The 24,802-nt window shown below is 35.1% G+C and overlaps 1 protein-coding gene across 6 annotated transcripts in view; it reads right to left on the bottom strand.

The window, feature by feature from the left end:
• Positions 1 to 23,517, bottom strand: part of camsap3 (calmodulin regulated spectrin-associated protein family, member 3) — a 65,600-nt gene extending 42,083 nt beyond the window's left edge. For all 6 annotated transcript variants that reach the window (XM_073838041.1, XM_073838056.1, XM_073838049.1 and 3 more), the window contains exon 1: positions 23,075 to 23,517. In XM_073838041.1, coding sequence (XP_073694142.1) covers positions 23,075 to 23,207 — 133 coding nt within the window. In that variant the 5' untranslated portion in view covers positions 23,208 to 23,517. The remainder of the gene's footprint in view (positions 1 to 23,074) is intronic.
• Between the last annotated feature and the right edge of the window lie 1,285 nt (positions 23,518 to 24,802).

Here is a 24,802-nt window from a genome sequence, read left to right as displayed (position 1 = left end):
CTCTGTGACTCACTACAGCTTCCAATTATGCCTACTGGGCAAATAAAATACCTTTACTTTACTATGGTAACGTTATTCCTATAAATGTTACCATCCACCAAAAACAAACCAAACCAAAAGAAAGAAAAACATTGTAACATTACACATTTGATGTGATATGAGACTGTTCTGTCATTTTTCTAGAAGGTAAAGCAGAAGAGAATATAAAGAATAACTTACATCGTTTAATATGAGAGTATCTTTAATTATGAGACGATTGAATAGCAAACTTAACAGTACAGATACGTTAGGAAATAATAAAGGCTAATTAACCCAACTAAGAAACAATGATTACCAACTTAGACGACCAGCGCACATATTAAAACTACTTAAACAAATGTATAACGGTGAATGATTGCAGGGGGGAGATAAGAAAAAAGCATAACGTTACCTTATTGGTCCTTCACATCGCCAGCGCGGTGATTGGCCGAAATTGTCTGCTCTCTGAACAGGGCCTGCCGCTGCCTCACAGATGCACAAATCACTTTTGCTCCACAAAAGTGAGAGCGCGCGGAACTTGTCATTTGAAGGCGAAAAACCTGCGTTTGAGACTCGTAGCAGCAGATTCAAGCAGTTGTAGTAATTGGACTTGCGATTATGTTAGAAAACTATCCAAGAAAAGTAATGCATTTGTGATCAGATATTCTACAAGTTTGCAACTCTCATTGTATGGATTCACATATTAATTTGGCGGGTGTGTAAAATTTGTCCGTGACTTCACATTTTTGATACGGGTGTGTGAATGCGTTTTGCACCATATTCACTGCAGCAACTGTACAAAAAATGTGAGCGTACGAGTTTCTTCATGTGTGATTCGTAGAATCGGATTTGTGCACCTGCAGTGAAGAATGTGTGAAAGTGTAACTGTTGTGTTGTGTTTGTAGGAAAGGAAAAAAATCTACAAGTTTACAACTCCTAAAAAATTTTTCTCTGTGACTTCAAATTTATTGATACACATGTGTGGGTATGCTCTACAGCTACAAATTCCGCTCTCACATGTGTTCAGTAGTTTTGTACCAAAAATACCTTCATAAAATAACGCCGTTTGGTCCGCGCGCTGTTCTGGCATGCGCTTCATGAGCGCGTAAACCTGAAGCACGTGCGCTAAAAGCCTGTCAAACAGCACCTGATTACTAAACTGCGCTATCTTTGGCGTTTAATTTGCTTATACTGTCAAAAACACGCAAGGATTACATATAAACACAGTTGGTTATCTAAAGTGAAAGTAAACAGTTAAGAGAAAAACGGATGCGCGCCTGTATAGATGCGTGCAGCTCTGCGACAGAGCTAAACATGCTGCCGATAGTCATTAAAGGGACAGTACACCCAAAAATGTTGTCACTCACATGTCCCAAATCTCTATAAATTTTTTTCTTGTGCTTAACACAAAAGAAGATATTTTGAAGAATGTGGGTAACAGTAGCTGGTCCCTACTGACTTAAAATAAATAAATAAAATATATGGAAGTAACTGGGGACCCAGCAACTGTTTGGTTACCCACATTATTCAAAATAAGTTTTATGTTCAGCATGTTTTATGCTTAAAAAAATGCGAGAGTGAGTAAATGATGACAGAATTGTCATTTTTGGGTGATGATACGCTAATAAAACAAAACACAAAGGAAAATCACTCACTGCTCTTGACTGAAGAACTTCAATACAAAGTTGAACTTCAGTACAGTTGCTTTAAATGTTGCTTCTATGTATAATTTATGTATATAATGTATATAGTGTTTTATTTTTATATTTGTTAATTAAATTTCTTGAATGCTACTGATAAATACACCGACTTTACCTGAAAATTAAAGCACTGTTTGTTTTATTTGTATAGTATGTGTATTTGTAACATGTAGCTTATCTTTGTTCTTATTTTTTTAAAACAAAGAAAATAATGACAAAGATTTTTTTGTCTTCGCCCACTTTGGCTTAAATATCTGCCATTCTTTTTATTTTATATTCTGTTACCTTGTAAGGTTTTGGTTTTAAAATAGAAAAATTAATTTGGCTGTACTACTCAGACAACTTGTTAAAAAGTAAAACCAACATGACAAAGAATCGTGATAAAATCGTGAATCGTGATATTTCTTGAAAAAATCGTGATATGATATTTTTACCAAATCGCCCACCCCTAATGGTAATTAATGTTTTTTGTAAGCTACGATTGCAGTAAGCTATGTAACTATTGCTTTAGTAAAGCCTCTTTCACACTGTGCGTTGATTCTGGAAAATTGCCTGAAAGTTCTGGGAACGATCCCGGGTTGGGAACCTAGTAACATTGTTGGGATCAGTCCCGGAACGAGCGCTGTGTGAACAAAAGCCAGAACCAATGCTATAAAGGCTGTGTTGTAGTGATAATGCACGTTATCTTGCGACTCTTCACAACAACAAAAATATGCGAAAACTGACTATCGTTCGGCACTTTCAGTTTAATGCAACGTAGGCGTCGCATTACATGTCTTTACGGGATCTTTACGGGTTGTGTGTAAAGCACGCACAGATTCCGGAAAATTACTTTGTGAATGAACCAAATCAAACAATTCCGGAACAAATCATGGGACACATTATCCGTGTATTTTCCGGAATGGCTGTGTGAAAGAGGCTGAAGTTGACGTGCCACTAGTCTTTTATATTAATGTTGTTCGGAAGCCTGTGCAATGATGTAGTTTCCTGACATCCATCGACTAAACAGCGTTTTCCCAACTTGTTTTTGCATTGTTGTTCAGCAATGGAATGGACGCAATGTTGTCTGGGGGTTTGACAAAAGGAGGGTGGGCATGATTGGTGCTCGGGGTGGTGACTGAAGGCGGTGACTGAGTAGATCGGACGTCACATCTGTACGGAAGTCACAGCGCCTTGTGAAAAGGCACAGCTACTTTATGCAGGCTGTGTGCAGTTTACTGTGGATTGACTGTTTTGAAATCTATATGGTAGTTACATAGCCCCTAGACCTCAGTTATCATGAAAAAAGCCAGCAAATTTCGGTTTTGACAATATGGGACCTTAAAAGTTGGACCTAAAGTTGTCCAAACTAAGTTCTTAGCAATGCATATTACTAATCAAAAATTAAACTTTGATACATTTATGGTAGGGAATTTACTTCATGAAATATGATCTTTACTTAATATCCTAATGATTTTTGGCATTAAAAAAAAATTGATAATGTTGACCCATACAATGTATTTTTTGCTGCTGCTACAAATATACCCATGCTGACTGGTGGTCCAGGGTCACAATTGTTTCAAAGACAGTAAGTTTTATGTGACATTTTGATGAATGATCACTAAATTATACACTAAATTTGAAATAAACAGCAAGCCAAAAAATAAATAAACAATGATACTCATTTGTAAAATGAAGGGGAAACAATACATTGCCCACCAACTGGTTGACACATTAAGCTCAAACCCAAATGCAAAGCAGGATGCAAATGTGAGATGAGGGCAGCTGATAGAGGCTTCATTTCCCTGTAAGACTGGCAGTCAATGAATGACTGGTCTGTACTGCACCTTCAGAGAAAAGATGGGAGAGCAATACCTGAAAATAGAGAGGGCGACACTAAACTAGGGCGGAATTTAGTGGGACAAGCGCTGGATACACACACAGACACACATACTGGCTTCCATTTTCTGTGTGGACACTCTATAGACAATAGTTTTTATATTTACCCCCTTACCCTAAACCTACCCCCTCACACAAAACTAACTGCCATTTTAGATTTTCAAAACGCTTCATTCTAAATGATTTGTAAGCTTGTTTGCTCATGGGGACCAACAAAAATGTCTTCACAAGGTCAAAATTTACTGGTATTACTGTACTTGTGGGAACATTTGGTCTTGATAATGTGGGGAATACCAGACACACACACACACACACACACACACACACACACACACACACACACACACACACACACACACACACACACACACACACACACACACACACACACACACACACACACACACACACACACACACACACACACACACACACACAGGGGAAGCTAGTTTGGAACTGCAGCTCAAATTACAGGCTACTCACAATTTAAACCAGTCATAAAAAGACAAACCCAAACAAGTTTTAAAACAAACCCGAGTTTTTAAAAATGTATTTATTTATTTATTTCCATTTTATGCCTTTCTTTATTTCGATAGGACAGTAAGTAGACAGGAAATTAATTTGGAGAAAGAGGGACAGTATTGGGAAAGGTTCGCAAACCTGGACTCGAGCACTGAGTGCGTCTGATTGTTTGCTATGCTAACTCAGTTGTAATGCTAAGCAATAAATAATATAGTATGCGCTACAAACGTTTTTGGGGTAAGTAAGATGTTTCTGAAAGTCATCTTTTAGGCCAGGGGTCTTCAACTAAAACGGCTCGAGGTCCAGTAATGAACCCTGCTCACCAGCCGAGGTCCGGACATTTATATATAAAAAACTATTTATGTTTTTTGCGAGACCAGAGTTTCTGCAGTATATTTTAGCTTAAATTCTAGACATTTAAATACCTTTTTAAAGACTTGAACAAAAAATAAATAAATAAATTAAAATGACTGTAAAAAGCATGATTTACAATTCAGATGCAGGTTTCACAAAACAAAAAAGATTTCTTAAATTATAAACTTCACATTCCAGCCTTCAAGAGTCAAAAGTATCAATTCGTATATTAAACAATTATTGTCAATCAAGTATTATATTAATTAACATATACATATTTTACTGCCTTAATTGTTTAAATTTGTATAACACATGATCTTGTCGATCCATCAGTTCACATTTACAACTCTACGTGTTTGCTGCCTAAAACTAGGACTGATTTTCACATTGGTCTTTTTGACAACAGAAGATTGATACGAGCTGATTAAAAATGGCAGATCATTCTCTTCCAGCAGGAGGCGCTATCAGAATGGCACACAAAGCAGCGCCGCAGCTGACTTTGAAACATGCAGCGCTCATATTTATTCAATGGATAACCTTATAAAGTTTCATCGCAATTCTTGCCTTTTAGTCCCCACATTTAAGACAACCTGAAATCTTTTGAAAGATTTTCTAAACCCCTAATAATACTGCAGTCATAAATGAAAATTAATTATTTTAAACACAGACTTTCAAAAACAACCCTTAGCCTACACAAAATACGTTCTTTTTATTTTTTCCCTACCGTGTTCGGCGCACAAGAGAAATATTAGGGAAGTAAATTAATATCAGCATATTAAGTATATTCGTCTATCATTGTCTCTGAGAGAATGTGCACGTCAGTTACTGAAAGCGCTGTTTTTACTTTCACTTTAACATATTGCACAGTTGAATAACAGTGAAAGCTACATCTGTCTGTACGCAATGGGCCGATCTCTGCTCTCATGACTGCACGGAAGATTGCACCCAAACGCTGACCCTGGTGTGCTTGATATAAATTTATTTATTAGAAATTAGCGTTTGGCATTTTTTTATTTAAATATGTCAAAAGCTTTCATGGTCCGCATGGACGCATCTTGCGGTCCGGATCTGGACCGCGGTCCACCAGTTGACGACCCCGGTTTTAGGCTCAACTAAGAGTGCATTTATCTGACCAAAAATGCAGCAACACTGTAAAATATATTTACACAAAACAGTGTCACATGATCTTTCAAAAATCATTCTAATATACTGATCTGCTGCTCAAGAACACCTATTATGCTTAATATTATTGTGAAAACTTAGATTTAAATACAAATATCTTTTGTAACATTATAAATGTCTTTACTAGGGCTAGGTTTTGACAAATTTCACAATTCAATTTGATTGTGATTCACAAGCTTGCGATTCGATTTGATCTCTGTTTCAATGCATTTCAATCCAATATTATTTTACATATATATCAGGTACAGTACATGCCAAATTTTCTCAAAGAAAAAAAAAATCTGATCTAAATGCTGTAAAATATACATAAGACTCAGTTGGTACTTTATTACTTTAATATTCAAGGTTGAAATTAACTAATTTGTAAACAAACACTTAAATTACACTATAGGTTTTTATAATAATAAGGTTACAAATATAGCTGCAAGCAGCAATTACGGGGCCAAGCACTCAAAGGGGAAAATGAGGAGCTAAGGATGGCAGGAACACCAGACAAATTGCAACAATATGTAAAAGGAAGCAATTTTAAGATGATTTTAGTCAAAACGACGTAGAAAAATGACGTAGAACCCCTACTGATATGATTTAATGGCTTATTATGTTTGATCAACAGGTGGCGCTGTTATCAAATCGATGTGGTGTGTTTAGTGTGAGGTGACAAAGGCGCACACACAAAGTTTGGTGTCATTATGTCAAAGCTTTGCAGAGATAAAGCCTCAGAATCATTTTGGCATCAAGTCGAAAATTTGTAGAGGCGCTGTACGAAAACAGTTTCATCTATCAACATGAAATTCATAACTTTTTGTCAGCATAGTCTGAAGATGATCTGACTCGCTTTTGGTGAAAATCAAACAAACCGTCTAGGAGGAGTTCGAAAAAGTAGGTTTTCAACAAAAATCTAAATGGCGGACAGGAAGTTTGACCAACTGTGGCATATTTGGCATCTATGTTGTCAGCATGACCCAAGGAATATTTTGAGACCATTACAATAGGCTAATGCTATCTACAGTTATTAGCATTTTTTGAAATTTCAAAATTAGCAGTTAATGAATGGCTTATTACTCTTGACCAATAGGTGGCGCTGCTACCAAATTGATGTGGTGTAATCAGTGTGAGGTGACAACGCCACATACAAAACTTCTACTTTTTGTAGAATTAATTAGTGCGTTATTCGAGAACTGTTTGTCCAATCAACTTGAATTCCATAACTTTTTGCCAGCATGGTCTGAAGATGATCTGAGCCAATTTTGGTGAAAATCAGACAAACCGTCTAGGACGAGTTCGAAAAAGTAGGTTTTACAAACAATTAATTATAGAAAAAAAACGAAACCTCACGATTTTCGGTGTTCATTCGACTCGGCATGCCCTAAGGATTTAGAGAAAAGAAGAATTTCGATTTTGTGGCTAACGGTTCAAAAGTTATTAGCAAAAAGAAAGTGAAAATTTGGACAAGTGGTGGCGCTAGAGAGTTTGAGTTAGAGACTCCAAACTTGCTATGGTTAAAGATGAGACTGTCCTCTATCAGTGTGCCAAATTATACAACTTTCCCGCAAGCGGTTCTATGGGCTGCCATAGACTTGCGGCGGAAGAAACGGAAGAAGAATAAGAACGCCAACGGATACAATAGGTGCCTACGCACCTTCGGTGCTTGGCCCCTAATTACATAATTATATTGCTACTCCAATATGTTGTTAGAAATAAACATTTAAATGGTAGGTGTCATAAAAACTTGAGAGACTTATTCAAACATAAATTAAACATTGAAGAACAGTATTCTAATGAATATGATATATGATGAATGTAGCAAAATGCTCCTCTCTAGAGTCCATTTTTCATTTCATTTTTGTTTCAGTTCATTTTTCAAGGAGTTTGTGGTCACCAAACATGTTTTTTCTGAGGTAAATGTGACATTACCTGACAATGTTTACAAGCTGTCTTTGCGCGGTAAGTTGTACTCTTTCTTTTAACATACCTTCAGATGTTCCTTTGTTTATTTTGTGCTGCAATTGGTATTAAAGTGGAACAGATGATCAATTCATCGCTTCTCTTGAACTGAGGCACTACATCGATCTATTACTCCACATTAAACAGTGCCAAAATGCCATGTATTGTTTGAGTATTGTAATAAAATGGACAGAATCTGAAATCTGAGACTGTGTTTTATATCAAAAGTAACAAAGCTTATTGCAATTTGTTGGATGGGAGGAGCTCTACAATGTTGCATATATTAACTGAAAACTGGCTAGACTAATCGATTCTTGGGATTTAAGAATCAATACCATTTCGTAAAAATGAGAGTCGAATAAAATAGAAAAAAAAATCAATATTTTTTTACCCAGTCCTAGTCTTTACTGTCAATTATAATTCAATGCATCCTTGCAGAATCAAAATTTATTTCTTTTAGACAGATCTCACCATACCAATCTTTTGTGTCCTGACTAGGTGCAACATAATCGGTGACATTCATGTTAAATGTCAAAATGCTTTGGTGATCAAATGATTTTCTGCTGTATCATGCATGGTAGCTCCACCCCATGAAATCTCATTAGTCAAAATCACAACTACAAAAAAAATATTTTAAACATGTCTGTTCTGACTGGCTGTAATTGTGTCATGTCATGCAGCACTTTCACATTCAGTGTGGACAAAAAAACATTGCCAAGAGTTAAAGAGTTAAAAGTTAGCTTCTTACTAGAAACCACAAAAATGCAGTTAAGTTAGTATTACATTGTTTCATTGAGCAATGTCACATAAGAAGTGGAAGAAAGGAAATCAACAAGGAAAGAGAGGTAAACACTCTTGTCAGATGACAACCTAGACACTATTATGACAGCAAAAACCAACTCCGAATGTGTAAACATTACCTGTATCACTCTGTTCTTCCTTAACATACACGCTATCCGATATGCTTTCGTTCTCTCTCACACACACGCACCAATTCCAGTCAATGAAGAGGTTAAAGGTTAAGATATTCAGGAGGTCTTGCTCAATGGCAGCAGAGGACAGAAACGTAAAATCAATAACCTCAAGGAGACGATGGCTCTGAGCGTTATTCATTAAAATGGTTTGACTTGAGTCAGCTGAGCAGGACTCCAAAAGCAAACAGAGATTTTACATAGAAGTCTATAGGAGACAACAGCAAATAGGATGTAGCTTCCCCCACACCCACAGTTCATGCGGTCAGCTGAGCTTTACACGCCTGTCACATCTCAATAAGACTTCAAACACAGACAGCTAAAGCCAACAAAAGAACATTACACCGTTAGGATGTGTATCAGGAGAGCAGTGTTTCAAGTTTCCGATATAAAGCGGAATAGCTCCTTTACACTACAGAGAAGGGTCAGCCTCACATTTGAAGAGGGTTGTCATGGGAACATTGAGCATTAAAGTCCATTTTTGTTTTAATTAAAGGCCAGCAGGCGCAATTGGAAGACCACACAGACGCTTTATGACCATCTTGCTGTGGTCCACTGGCCTCTCGGGTTAGGAATAATCCATATATGACGAGACAGCTTCATCAACAAAATGTCATGTGCTTGACAAAAAAATAAATAAAAAAAAATAAGTATATGCACTGATGCAATAACCAGGTACATTGCAAATAAGAAAATATCTTATAACATCCAGGTTTTAGGTTAAAATTATATAAACACTACCAGTCAAAAGATTTATGTTTTTTAAAGTCTCTTTTGCTAATAAAGGCTGCATTTATTTAAAGTACAGCAAAAACATTAAAATTTCAAAATATTTTTACTATTTAAAATAACTGCTTTCTATTTGAATATATTTTAAAATGGAATTTATTCCTGTGATTTCAAAGCTGATTTTTTAGCATCATTACTCTAGTCATATGATGCTTCAGAAATCACTCCAATATTCTGATTTGCTGCTCAAAAACTTATTGTTATGATGTTGAAAACAGCTGAACAGATTTTTTCAGGTTTCTTTGATGAACAGAAAGTTCAAAAGAACAGCATTTATCTGAAGTAGAAATCATTTGTAACATTATAAATGTCTTGATCATCACTTTCAATCAATTTAAAGCATCCTTGCTAAATAAAGGAATTAATTTTTTTTTTCAAAATAAATAATTATACTGACTCTAAGCTTTTGAATGATAATGTGTGTAATGTTACAAAAGCTTTTTATTTTAGATAAATGCTGATCTTTGGATTTTCTATTCATCAAACTGCAAATCAGCATATTAGAATGATTTCTAAAGGATCATGTGACACTGAAGACTGACGTAATGACGCTAATTTTTTTTTAGCTTTGATCACAGGAATAAATTCGATTTTAAAATATATTCAAATAGAAGAGTTATTTTAAATAGTAAAAATATTTCACAATTTTGGCTGTACCTTAGATCAAATAAAGGCTTGTGTGAGCAGACAATACTTTTTGAAAAACATTAAAAATCTTGCTGTTCAAAAACTTTTGACTGGTAGTAATATCTGATTTAGTTTTGTATTTTTGATCAAATAAATGCTACATTTCACTATTTTTGATCACCCTTTAGAGCTAGTTCATTTTTACTTTTTAAAACGGACAAATATTTGATTTTGTTATATAATATACTTTTAGTATTTTTGAGTAAAAAAATGCTGCACCATTTTCTCCCCCTCAAGTTTTTCACTATTTTAGATCATCTTTTATATTTTTTGGTAGTTTACTTTTACTTTTCAAAACATACAAACATTTGATGTAGTTTTAATATTTCTTAGTAGCTTTGATCTAATAAATGCTGCACCATTTTTCCCTAGAGTTTTTCACTATTTTAGATCACCTTTTAGACTTTAGGTAGTTTACTTTTACTTTTTAAAACATACACATATTTGATTTAGTTTTTCCAATTAATAAGCTTATAAAAATGCAAAAAACACACAATATTTTCCCTAAAAAACTCTCTGTTATATTTCTCTAATATTTTTAATGTACTTTTCATCAAATAAATACAGCCTTAATAAAAGCCTTCTCTTAACTTAAAAAAAAAAAAAAAAAACATTTTTGAACAGTTTGTACATTTTAAAAAGCATACTATGAATTAAGTACTAATTTACTAAACCGTCAAACATGGCAAACTTCAGTAAAGTCATCCTGACTGATATTAAACAAACAGGCTTTTAATCTTTTACCAGAAGCAGTTTCTTTCAGTCAGGTTAATGGTTCTGGAAAAAAGACGTTCTTTTCCAAATTAACTTCTTTGAAGCCCTTGCTTGTGTTTTGACCAGCATGTGTACAAAGGTATGCCTACAAACAAAGCGTTCCTCATATTTCTAGCAAACACCAACACGGGAAGCTGAGTCAGCGACCCAAAAAGAAAATGCAAGTAGCCACTTTGTGTCCAAACTTCACTAGTTAAAAAGACAAGACAATCCCACTGGACTCTCATTCTAATCTTGGCTTTCATTTTGAAGAATTCAGATTTGTAGGGCGTGCTCTTCAAGTAATTACCTAAACAACCTGATAAAAAAACAAACAATGGCCACGGCCATTCTGAGCCACCTCACCTGTTTAGTCACTGCAGTGACACACAGATGATTCCAGCATGACTAATACAGGCAAAACGCTCACAGGACCATTAGAGAAGAACGAGCATTTCGGGTCATAGTATCACTGGCTGTCCTTAAACACTCAAGAAAGAACACTTTATCAGTAAAAGCATATTATTCTGCCTTATGGTTATCGAGGGAGATAAGAATAACTCTGCCATCTGAGAAGGGAGTTTCACTTTTGGGTGTTAAAGATATGTGTTTAGTTTAACTCAGTTTTTTTGCTGATGTTTGTAAAACTTTGTTATGGGACTAGATGTACTAGCATCAGTGTAGTAGGCTTAACCTACTAAAAGCCTGGCTTGAAATCACTCTCAGTTAATTTTATCAGTCGTGTTCAAGATGTACTTGAACTGAACGCTCTTACAACTAGGACAGAGCTCCAAGGATTACAACCAACTTCATCCAAAATGAAGCTGCGACTTACAGTACAAAAACCAAATTAGATTTTCTGTAGACAACATTACTAGTACCTAACCATGCAAAATTCGCTGCAATACAGGTGTTTGAGTACTTGTTACTATTTATTTGTATATTTCAACAGTTGGTACACTCAGAGCAAAAAAAAAAAAAAGGTACAAAAACGATGTGATATCTTTTTCAAAAGGCACACCATTGTACCTAATGTTTAACTAAGATGTGCATATTATTACCTTAAAGGTACATAATAACAACAAGATTTATACATCATCTGAAAGCTGAATAAATAAGCTTTTCATTGATATAGAAATAGGACACAACTATTTGAAAATCTGGAATCTGAGGGTGCAAAAAAATAAATAAATCAAAAATAAAACCTAAATATTGAGAAAATCACCTTGACATTTGTTCTTAGCAATGCATATTACTAATCAAAAATTAGGTTCTCCAGAAGGAAATATTTACAGTACTGATATATTTACAGTAGAAAATTTACTAAATGTCTTCATGGAACATGATCTTTACTTAACATCCTAAAGATTTATGGCATAAAAGAAAAATCAATCATTTTGACCCATACAAAGTATTTTTTGGCTATTGCTACAAATATACCCGTACTACTTAAGACTGGTTTTGTGGTCCAGGGTCACATATTAGTATCTTTTTTAAAAAGGTATCACCCCAGTGGCACATTTTTTTTTTTTTTTTTTTTTCTGAGAGTATACCATTAACAACACCAGGGAAAATTGCACTACAATAATCATAACAATTACAAATATAATAATAATTTGAAGTAAATAATATCTTAAACAAGCTACATGATTTAAATAATCATTTGTGACCCTGGACCACAAAACCAGTCATAAGGTTAAATTTTACAAAACTTAGATATATACATCATATGAAAGCTCAATAAATAAGCTTTCTATTGATATATGGTTTGTTATGATAGGACAATATTTGGCCGAGATACATCTATTTGAATATCTGGAATCTGAGGGTGCAAAAAAATCAAAATACTGAGAAAATCACCTTTAAAGTTGTCCAAATTAAGTTCTTAATGCATATTACTAATCACTAAAATTACATTTTGATATATTTATAGTAGGAATTTTACAAAAAATCTTCATGGAACATGATCTTTAATTTAACTTAATTTCCTAATGATTTTTGGCATAAAAGAAAAATCAATAATTTTGACCCATACAATGTATTTTTGGCTATTGCTACAAATATACCCCAGCGACTTAAGACTGGTTTTGTGGTCCAAGGTCACATTTATATACTCTCAAATTAAAAAAGATATTTTTGAATTTGCATTTACACAATGTTGTTTTTAGCTAAAAACTGAAAACTTTCAGCATTCTGGCCGTTCATTTATGCAACAATGCTGTTTGGGGGCCTGAAAATGCTTTTTAGATGGGGAAGAGAAGAAATTCTTGAATAAAGACATTATTTTTGATTTCTTTGCACACAAAAAGTATTCTTGTAGCTTTATAACATTACTGTTGAACTACTTAGGGGGTCTGAAAACTTTTGAAAACAACTTTTTTACTATTATTTTTAAAAATTATAGTCTCCATGTAAACTACAAAAACATAAATTTGTGAAAATGGTGGTGACACCATATGAATGTGGATCATGTGTTCAGTTTATAGTTGTGTGCAGTCATGTAGCTTTTCCCTACAAAGTGACAGCGCCAAGTACTGGCCTGGCATGAATACAGCGTTTTTAATCTTTTTGATAATCTGTGTGAAAAGTAGGGCTGTAATCAACCAAAGAAAATCTTGGTCGACTGAAGTCCTGAAACTTTCGACTAAAAATGACGTTGTGGAGAAAAAAAAAAAAAAGTATGTTACATTAATTAGTAGGGCTGGGCGATAAATCGAAAGCGATTCTAAGGCGCGTTTAGTGAATGAAGCCGGTACTTTGATTAGTAGTAAATCTCCATCACGTGCGTTCAGCTGCGTTCAGCTGGAGTGTTCAGAGGCGTAAATCACTGACAAGCTACGCCTAATCGCGCTCAAAATCGAATCGAATCGAATGCGATTTTTAGCGCGATTTGGCGTAGCTTGTCAGTGATTGTCTCGTCAGTGAGTGAGTTGTAAATGTGCGTGCCAAAATGAATGAATCTTTCTTTACCCGTCATACTGCAATAATGTTACCGCTGTATGTCTGACCGTTGTCATCAGGTGATGTTGTAGTTCAGTTCATATTGAATGCGGAGAAGTGATGCGCGTGTAATTCACGTGCGTATGTTTGGCGCCATTTGATCGCATCGTAATTCTGATTAACGCATATAGATGTTACAGAGGTGAATGTTTATGTTTCCTATATACAGACCGATTATGATACATCGTAATTAATTCAGCCTGAACCACGTTTTACTACCTCTGTTATCCTAATGACTGCAATGCTAATATAATATAACACAATTAGTGCTTTCCACCTGATGAAATGAGCGCGGCAAAAAATCGACCAATCAGAATTTTGGTCGAACCAGACCGTATCGACCAATTAATCGACTATTCGACTGGGACGTTACAGCCCTAGTGAAAAGGCATTTAAAAATGCAAAGAAAAACTCTCTAGTAAATTGTTGTCATGTAAATGTACCATAATAATGAAAAAAACACAGAACACTGAATGCAAGATAAAAACTGAAACATTTGCCACTTTATCATTACAGTGTTTTTTTTTTATTTTGTCTTGCAATCAATGTTTCTTTTTTATTATCAGAGCATATGGGCTTCTTTTTTAAATGTTTGTCTATTTGGATTTTTCTTTGGTGATATTATGGCTATTTTTTTTAGCTATAATTCACATTCATGGCACAAATACTTGCAACAAAGCTTACCATGTTAAGGGCTTTAATAAATTCTTAAAGGGAGAAAATTCTGTCGTTGATTCCTCACTTTCATGTTTTTCCAAACCTAGAAGACCTTAGCTCATCTTTAAAACACAAATTAAGATATTTCTGATGAAATCTGAGAGCTTTCTGACCCTGTATAGACAGCAACGCTCATGGCCCATGCACTGTCAAGAAAGCGCATCGAAGACTGATACGGAAGAGAAGAAGTTGTTGAATAAAGTTGTTAAAAGTATTCTCCTAGCTTCATAAAATCACAGTTGAACCACTGATGTCACATGGACTATTTTAACAATTTCCTTACCATCTTTCTAGGCCTTGAATGTGTCAGTTGCGTTGTTGTCTACACTGTTAGACATTTCTGTAATTTCTACAGTTTTTTACTGTATATCACCCAGTATAAAACAGCAAATTCCCTTTAAAGTAAATAACTGTAATTCCCTTTGCATCATGGGAATTTTCTGTGACGTCAAACACCACATACAGAGACTAACTGTATTTTTAAAAATTGAGGTATACTACTGTATTTGTGGTAACGACCTCTTTGGCGCCACTCCATTGAGATAATTCTTTTCCTCATTTCTTTTACATTTTGACTGACAGGATTTTGCGCCACAGGAGTTTATCCTTCGTTTCAGAAACAGTGCGAGTGGAACAGCGTATTTAGAGTACTACTGAACTTCAGAAATATACTGGGCCACCAGTTTACTGTCCTGCATCTATTGTGGATAGTTTCACGGATTATAATGGTTTCTATACCGTCTTTTGTCGCGTCGCGCCGCTCGCGTCTGAGGACACGGAACCAGCGAGGCAGTGCCGGGGGTTTCCCCCGGGGATGGAACCCGAGAGCGGGAGAGTTCCGGAGAGCATCTGCGCTGTGTATTGACGCACCTTACAAGCAAGCAAGGTAATATATATATATTTGTTATTTGTATGTCTGTTTGTGTGTGGTTTGTCAGATTTTTGCCCAACAGTTTAACCTAGTAACATTTACTCGTCAACATTATGGTACATAAACTTTACCACGATAAACTGCGCTGTAGCCTACTTTCAATTAACAAACGACGCTGTCAGCTTATTAAATTACCAAATAAAATTATTTTAACGCGCAAAGCATAATCTTATATTAACAGTAAGTTAGCTAATGTGAAATTTTGTTCAGGTGTTATTTAATGTTCAGCATAGCCTATAGTTGAGAATACAAAATCGTATGTTAACTAGGTTAAACAAAAGTTTTATGACCAGCTGCCTTTTTTTTTAAATTGAATTTAATATTTACTGCATTTTGTGTGCGTGTTTAAAGGCAACTCAAATGAAGCATCACAGAGGACAAGCGCAGGTCAGCCACGCTGGGACTAATAATTCATGGTAAGATAACTTCACTATGATTTTGAGAGGTTTGTGTATTCCATATGGGGGTTTGTCTTTTACAAATGTGTAATTTCTTTTTTGTTTTTTTCTTTCAGGGAACAAATTTCTCTGTGTAACAAAGTGGACGGTGAGCAAAGGTGACCTACGTTTTGGAGCAGCACCTGTAATGCCATTTGATGGGAGAAAGAGTGAAGATGCAGTGTTCCAGCATTGGAATATTTTTTTCTGTGTTTCAGTGTTATATATGCAGTGTTTAAATAAAAAAAATGTGATATTTTGGAATAATTGTGTCTGTTTGAATTGAATATCAGTAGTAACTATACAATTAATTCTATATAAAAATTATAAAATTTAATTAAATCTATATACAAAACAATGAATTACCATAATATATGGCAGTACATTACTACAGTAGCTTACTGTAAACTGAAATACAGTTGGGTACTGTAAATCCTAATTACAGTAACTTACTGGCAACAGTGTTGCCAGTAAGTTACTGTAAAAACCCTTTGAAATGTCTAACAGTGTATGAAGGGTCAGAAAGCTCTCAAATTTCATCAAAAATATCTTAATTTGCTCCAAAGAAGAACGAAGATCTAACAGGCTTGGACTGACATGAAGATGAGTAGTTGCATTTTTGCATAAACTGTCCTTTTAACCCCAAAGTGAAAGCTACAATAGCAGTCGAGCTTGCCTCGGCTGAATCTCATCATCTGCATTCAGGCTGTAATTGAACTCAGCGCTCCTGCATGTAGGACAGCGCTCCAAGGATAGATCTTTATTGAGCCGAGTTCATCCAGCGTGAAGCCAAAAAACCCACTCGGAAAAAAAAAAAAACACCTTGCTGATAACACAGGTAGCAATTAGCAGCACAGCATGGTTTAAAAGCGTGGGTTACAGCTCAAGCGTAGGACCAGGGCTCTGATATGAATATGAGGGCTACATCACAGACTCACAGTCAAAGTGATGATGTCATTGAGTTCAAGCAGGGAAACAAGTGCAGTGATGGATCACAGCTCTACCGTCTCACACACACACACACACACACTGAAATGCAGCCATCGCTCCAGCCAAGCCTCTTTAATCTTGTGAGATTTCTCTTTGGCTCGGCTGTGTTTGCCAAACCGGGTGACTTTGACCAGAGGGTGTGGTCGCGCAGGTCTGCTATTGATGCAGGGAGTGAATACAAACACAGAAGTGCCACACACTGGCGTTCACAACTTAATTACACATCAACCAGGTGAATTAAGGGGATGTCAGTTTCTCACACTCAGGGCAGATCCTAACTATGTGTGGCGGATTATCTGCAACGAAAGGAACATTTTGTGAGAAAAGCTAGAAGATAAAATGTCTGTGGAGTTTAAGGTGTTTCTATATTTAATTTAGCAGGATCATGTTGTGACTGAAACCTCACTGCTTGCTTCTTTCATAGACAGATCATGACCATCCTTTAATCTCATAAGTGAAATAGACGAAAGATTCAACATAGGCAGGAATTCCACACACTATACAAATAAACAATCCACATGGAAGACTTACAAATCACTCCAAGAGTGCATTAGTGCCCACACCTTGTTTCCCCAAAGTATTTTTTCTATAGAGAGCCTTAGTTTAGCAGTTTTAAGCCGTTAATCAAACCAACCAGTTCCAAGGTGTATCAGAACTAGGGCTGACACTAACGATTATTTTGGTAATTGAGTAATCGGTCGATTATTCCAGAGATTAAACGAGTAATCGGATAATTATAATTATTTTTTTGTAGCAATAAAATAGACATAAGAGAACAATAGCCTTAATATTACTTAAAATACATATATAGTTGAGGTCAAAAGTTTACACACCTTGCAGAATCAGCAAAATGGTAATTATTTTACCAAAATAAGAGGAATCATACAAAACGCATGTTATGAGACATTTCATTTTAAAGATGTTTACATATAGTCCACAAGAGAAAATAATAGCTGAATTTATTCAAATGATCCTGTTCAAAAGTTTTCATACACTTGATTCTTAATACTATTGTTACCTGAATGATCAACAGCTGTGTGTTTTTTTGTTTGTTTTGTTTGTTTAGTGATCCCTTGTTTGTCCTGAACAGTTAAACTGCCTGCTGTTCTTCAGAAAAATCTTTCTGGTCCTACAAATTCCTTGGTTTTTCAGCACTTTTGTGTATTTGAAGCATTTCTAACAATTACTGTATAATTTTGAGATCCATCTTTGAGCTGAGGACAACTGAGGGACTCATATGAGGTTTCAATATGTGACCCTGGACCACAAAACCAGTCATAAGGTTAAATTTTACAAAACTGAGATATATACATCATATGAAAGCTCAATAAATAAGCTTTCTATTGATGTATGGTTTGTTATGATAGGACAATATTTGGCCCGAGATACATCTATTTGAAAATCAGAAATCTGAGGGTGCAAAAAATCAAAATACTGAGAAAATCACCTTTAAAGTTGTCCAAATTAAGTTCTTAGCAATGCATATTACTAATCAAAAATTACATTTTGATAGGTTTACAGTAGTTATTTTACAAAAAATCTTCATGGAACATGATCTTTACTTAATTTCCTAATGATTTTTGACATATAGGAAAAATCAATAATTTTGACCCATACAATGTATTGTTGGCTATTGCTACAAATATACCCCAGCGACTTAAGACTGGTTTTGTGGTCCAGGGTCACATATAACTATTACATATATTGAGGACTCAATATAACTATTACAGAAGGTTCAAACGCTCACTGATGCTTCAGAAGAAAACACAATGCATTAAGAGCCAGGGGGTGAAAACTTTATTTTGAAAATCAGGGTAAATTTAACTTATTTTTTATTATTTTGCCTTCTGGGAAACATCAGTATCACCTGTAGCTTCTTAAAATGCACACATCTTCATTCTGTTCAAAAGTTCACACCCCCAGCTCTTAATGCATAGTTTTTTCCTTCTGGAGCATCAGTGAGCATTTGAACCTTCTGTAATAGCTGCATGTGACTCCCTCAGTAATGACACTCTAATCAAAAACAACATAGAAATACAAAACTACTGATCTACAGACATCGCAAATTCTGATTGGTGCAGATTTCTCTGCAGAATCATGGGTAATGTAGTTTTTCCACTAGGAATTCCATGGTTGCAATGCTAAGCTAATGGTGTGATACTACAGTAAGCACAAAAATGCACTTACACACAAATATTAGAAAAAAATAATATCATTAAAATATTAAAAACAAAGTTTATTTTATCTCCTCTTGCCTCATCTGCCATTTTTGTACAAAGCAATGCATTCTAAGATAAAAAAAAGAAACACAACAGCATAGCTCTAGATTATGCTCTGTTATTTACGATATTTTTGACTTTCACTTAATGTTCTAAAAGTACCTTTATAACACATAGAGGTCACGCCATTGCATAATCGAAACTCTTGTTTGTTGTTGAAAATTACAGACTGCAGATTGAAGATTACTCACGCAAACACAAAACATCTTTAATTATCCTTTAATTCTCCACCCGTTTCAGAGTTAAACGTTTTTGAGTAAAGAGAACCGTTAAATCTTGGCCTGCAGTTTGTGCACGACGATGGGCTCAAGGACTAAAGCAAGTGCAGGAATGCAGACTTACAATCTGAATTAACAGTGGCTCATTAGGTGAACACAATGGCGCTTTTACAAAAACAATCGAAGAACACACAACCACACTCACTGCCCTGTCTGCTGCACCCGAAATGAAAAACAAATCTTTGACTTGTGAGTTTCAATTCGCAGGCCAGTGAGCTGTTGTTGAGCACAGAGGTCCTTCTCGTCTGACTGTTAGGGGAACACTGAGAATATATACTGTGCAAAAACACTGAGTGATGCATCAGCTAGGCCTAATGAAAAAATATTCTCACACTGGTTTTAAAATCCAGTAACCAATATTGATGTGAACTACCAGTGCAAAAGAGAAAAAGGGCAACGGAGTATGTAAGGCTGCATGGTCACAGTGGGAAATAAATTGAGTTAACAAATGACATGGATATTTCTTGAATGTATTTGAATATTGAAAATGCGTATTTTAGACACTAGGACTGGTTGTTTCTTTCAATGTCAAGACAGTACAAAATCTTATTTTTATTTTTTTTCTCCACACACTTAGGTATATTTTGCTTCCATAACATGTCTTCATTCTGACTAGTGAAAAGAAGATATCTAAAATACACATTTAAGTGTCTATTTTATTAAACGTTATCTATTTGCATCTGTAGATTTTAACTACACTGCATATCCCTGAAGGCTTTTTTTTTTTTAATGAGTTTTTTCTGCTCACCAAGCCGGCATTTATTTGACTGAAAATACAGCATATGAAATATTTTTACTATTTAAAATAGCTGCTTTCTATTTGAATATATTTTAAAATGTAATTTATTCCTGTGAGCAAAGCTAAATTTTCAGCATCATTACTACTGTCACATAATCCTTCAGAAATATTCTAATATGCTGATTTGCTGTTCAAGAAACTTTTTTATTATTATCAATATTTAAAACAGTTAAGTAATTTTTTTCAGGATTCTTTGATGAATAGAAAGATCCAAAGATCAGCATTTATCTGAAATAAAACTTTTTTAATAGAAATTCTTTTATTTAGCAAGGATGTGTTAAATTGATTCAAATTGATGATAAAACCATCATGTTACACAAGATTTCTATTTCAGATTAATGCTGTTCTTCTGCACTTTCTATTCATCAAAGAAACCTAAAAAAAAAAATCTACTCTGCTGTTTTCAACATAAAAATAATAATAATAAATGTTATTTGAGCAGCAACTCAGAATATTAGAATGATTTCGGGAAAAATCATGTGACGGAAGTAATGATGCTAAAAATTGAGCTTTGAAATCACAGGAATAATTTACATTTTAAAATATATTCAAATAGAAAACATTATTTTAAATTGTGTACTGTTTTTGCTGTACTTTGGATCAAAATGTTTTCTTTAAAAACACTAAAAATCTTACTGTACTTACTCTTAATGACTTGTGTATATTCTAAAGTTTTTTTTACAGAGGTGTTTGCTCATATAAAACTCAACTGATTTATATAACATTTTCTTTTTTAAAAAACATGGTGAAATTTTATAACTGAACTTTTTTTTCCTGGCTATAAGATTTTTCCTCTCTCTGATTTATGGAGTGACCAATTCAAAAACCCCTCAGTAAAAACCTTTAATATGTTCAATATATAAATTCTAAACCTGGCTTTAACCAATATTCAGATTTCTGTTTTGTAAATGTATTTAAATAATATTTAAATATCACCTAATTTTACTTTCATTTTTAAGTGTAATTTAATACAAATCAAATATTTCAATAAACTGTGATTAAGCAGCTGTGAAAGTGATGCCTATATGTGACCCAAGACCACAAAACCAGTCATATGGGTCCATTTTTTAAAATTGGGATTAATACATAATCTGAAAGATGACTAAATGAGCTTTCCATTGATGTACGGTTTGTTAGGACAATAGTTGGCCGATACACAAATACTTGAAAATCTGAGAAAAGTGAGGGTGCAAAAAAATCTATATATTAAGAAAATCGCCTTTAAAGTTGTCCAAATGAAGTTCTTATCAATGCATATTTTATTACTGATATATTTACGATAGGAAATTTACAAAGCATCTTCATGGAACATGATCTTTACTTAATATCCTAATGATTTTTGGCATACAAGAAAAATCAATAATTTTGACCCATACAATGTAGTTTTGGCTATTGCTACAAATACAACACCCCTGATATATGACGTCACACTGCAGGACACGGCTGTCACTGCTTGACGTCAAGCATCATCATATATGTCTTTTTTGTAACATTTCTGAAGTACTGAAACATACCAAGCGTGTTAGTAATGATCAACCGTCTGCTCAGTCAGAAACCAAGACCTCCTTCATCTTTGTAAGTGGTCTTGTGGGTGTACTAACAAAAGGGTTCGTGATAGTGGGTGTGTGCACGCGTCATGACACATAGGTGCTTTCAGAGCAGGCGCTCACAAAATGCATAAATTCATATTCAGGTCAAAACTATTACATTTCTGCCCATCATATCATAATTCCCAGACAACAACGTGTCTACTGCAAGGATTAAGCACGTGTGCGATTAAGCCCGCATGGAAAATGATCACGGGCAAACAAGGACACGTTGTATCCTCTGTCATATTAAAGCATAGTTTATTATTTTTTAAGAATTTACTTTATTCTGTATTATTACTATTTGTTATATATAATTACACAAATCTGATTTGTCCTTATAGGATTGTTATACTATTATGCAAAGATTGTATCATATTATTCATGTGTTATCAGTGACTAATGGGTGCAAAGCACACTTTTAGACCTTGTGTTAGACTATGAAGGCATTAAAGACATAATTCAAGAAAGCCAGAGTCGTAGCAAGACATTGCTGGATCACAACCAGCAGCTTTCAACCTCTCATATGTGACCCTGGACCACAAAACCAGTCTTAAGCAGCATGGGTATATTTGTAGCAATAGCCAAAAATACATTGCATGGGGCAAAATTATCGATTTTTTTTTATGCCAAAAATTATTAGGATATTAAAGACCCTGTTCCGTGAAAATATTTAGTAAATTTCCTATTTCATTTGGACAACTTTTAAGGCGATTTTCTCAATATTTAGATTTTTTTGCACCCTCAGATTACAGATTTTAAAATACTTGTATCTCGACCAAATATTGTCCTATCCTAATACACCACACATCAATGGGAATCTTATTTATTCGGCTTTAATAAATGTATAAATCTCAATTTCCAAAAATTGACCCTTATGACTGGTTTTGTGGTCCAGGGTCACATATGGTCTTTGTGTTGTGGAAAAACGCTGAGTTTACACGCTGTTCACCTTCACACATGCTTTCCTCCGCAGTCACTGAACAATGAGCACATACTGGCCTCAAAACACACAGGTGAGAGACAGAAGAGCACATGATTTGAGAAGGAAATAGAAAATACATTAGACACAAATGGCTGTCTCACATAACCTAGCGAGCTGTCTAGCTAGACAGTATTTTGGAGATCACAAACAGCATATTATCCGCAGTTTTGGGTTAAGATGCTGCCCACACATGTTAAGATGACTCAGGAGGGAAAAAAAGCAATCTAGGTAGGCTAGTCAGCTCACTAGGGTTTGACACAGGGCCACTGTATACCTGCATTGCCGTAAGATTTCGCCAGCAGCCACCCGACACTGGCGCAGATTCTGGCTCTGGTCAAGTCATACTGATCCAACGGCTTTATGTCCGGGACCACAAAAGTCTTCCTCATTGCATTCGAGTCCACCATAGCAGGTCCAAAACAGACGGGCCGGGAAAAACAGAGGAAGGCGATGCGGTGAGGAATGAAACAAAATCAAACAGTCATCCTTTTCTTTGACGCGACCACAGCATTGGGACCGCGAAAGGCCGATATTTCGGTTAGCGTTCCGGCGAAAGAAAAATTGAATTTACAATTTATTCCTCTTTAGATCTTCTTTTCATACATCCAGTAGAGCCGGCGGGCGTGTAGGTGTGTTTTAGTCTGTCGGAGCGACAAATTCAGCGATATTCCCGGGGATGTTTCACTATTTTCGACCCCGCTTCAGAGTCCACATCGCTCTCGCTGATACGCTCCGTAAGCGACTGATTTCCAGGTACTCCATACTCCTGTCAATCATCCCGCCGCGCATCCAATCAGCTTCCAGAATTTGGGACACAAGGTTGAGGAGGCGGGGCTAAGATTGTGAACACAAGCAGCAGGTAGGAAGGCGCTTTAACTCGTGGAAACAGGTGCAGGACAGGTAGAACTTGCCCAGAAGGGTGCGAAGGGGAAATATTAGTCATTATGAACAGCGTAGTACATATAATCATTATAAAGAGGCATTATAAAGAGTACAGTGTCAACCGCACCATTTTTCTTACGTTTTTTATATTTCTATATGTTTGAGAAATTTTTGTTTCGGTTATAGCTTATCACTGTTGTGGAAAGTTACTTTTAAAAGTAATGCATTACAATGTTGCGTTACGCTCTAAAAACTGACTAATTACGTTACTTAGTATTTTTTATGGAAAGTAATGCGTTACGTTACTTTTTAAATCTGGGCAGGGCTTGCTTGTTTGTTTTTAACATAAAAATATATTTTTGGCGAATTTAAAACCCTTTTCACACTAAAAGCCTCAGGCTGAATGAAAAGTAAATTCACGTCTGTACAGTAGAATGACGAAGAAGAAATTTCAATACTTTTCAGCAATAAAAAAGGATATTTGTGACCCTGGACCATAAAACAAGTCTTAAGTAGCACATGAATATTTTTAGCAATAGCCAACAATATACTGTATCAATCTTTCATCAGGATATCATTAGGGTATTAAGTAAAGATCATGTTTCATTAAGATATTTTGTAAATTTCCTACCACAAATATATCAAAACTTTTTTTATTAGTAATATGCATTGCTAAGAACTCCATTTGAACAACTTTAAAGATGATTTTCTCAGGATTTAGCTTTTTTGCACCTTCATATTCTAGATCAAGTAGTTGTATCTCAGTCAAATATTATCTTATCCTAACAAACCATGCATGGAAAGCTTATTTAATCAGCTTTCATATGATGTATAAATCTAAATGTCAAACAAAAATTGACCCTTATGACTGGTTTTGTGGTCCAAGGTCACATTTGTATTATTTAACATTTTTCATTATGGCAGGTTTGCGTCTTTCGCTGTTTTTATTCATTTTGAGGAATACTGACTCTGTTTTTTGTGAGTGAGATGAGTTAATGCATGTTCACATTTATTCTAGAACTGATGTAACATCTTACTCCTGATTTCTCTCAACATGGGGACAGCTTTCAATCAAAAAATGGGAAAAAATAACTTGCATTGTTTATTTGAAAGAGTAACT

This window comes from Garra rufa, chromosome 1, assembly GCF_049309525.1.
Source record: "Garra rufa chromosome 1, GarRuf1.0, whole genome shotgun sequence".
Taxonomy (NCBI): Eukaryota; Metazoa; Chordata; class Actinopteri; order Cypriniformes; family Cyprinidae; genus Garra; species Garra rufa.
Note: the sequence above shows the minus strand (reverse complement) of the source record. Positions and strands in the feature narration are given on the sequence as shown.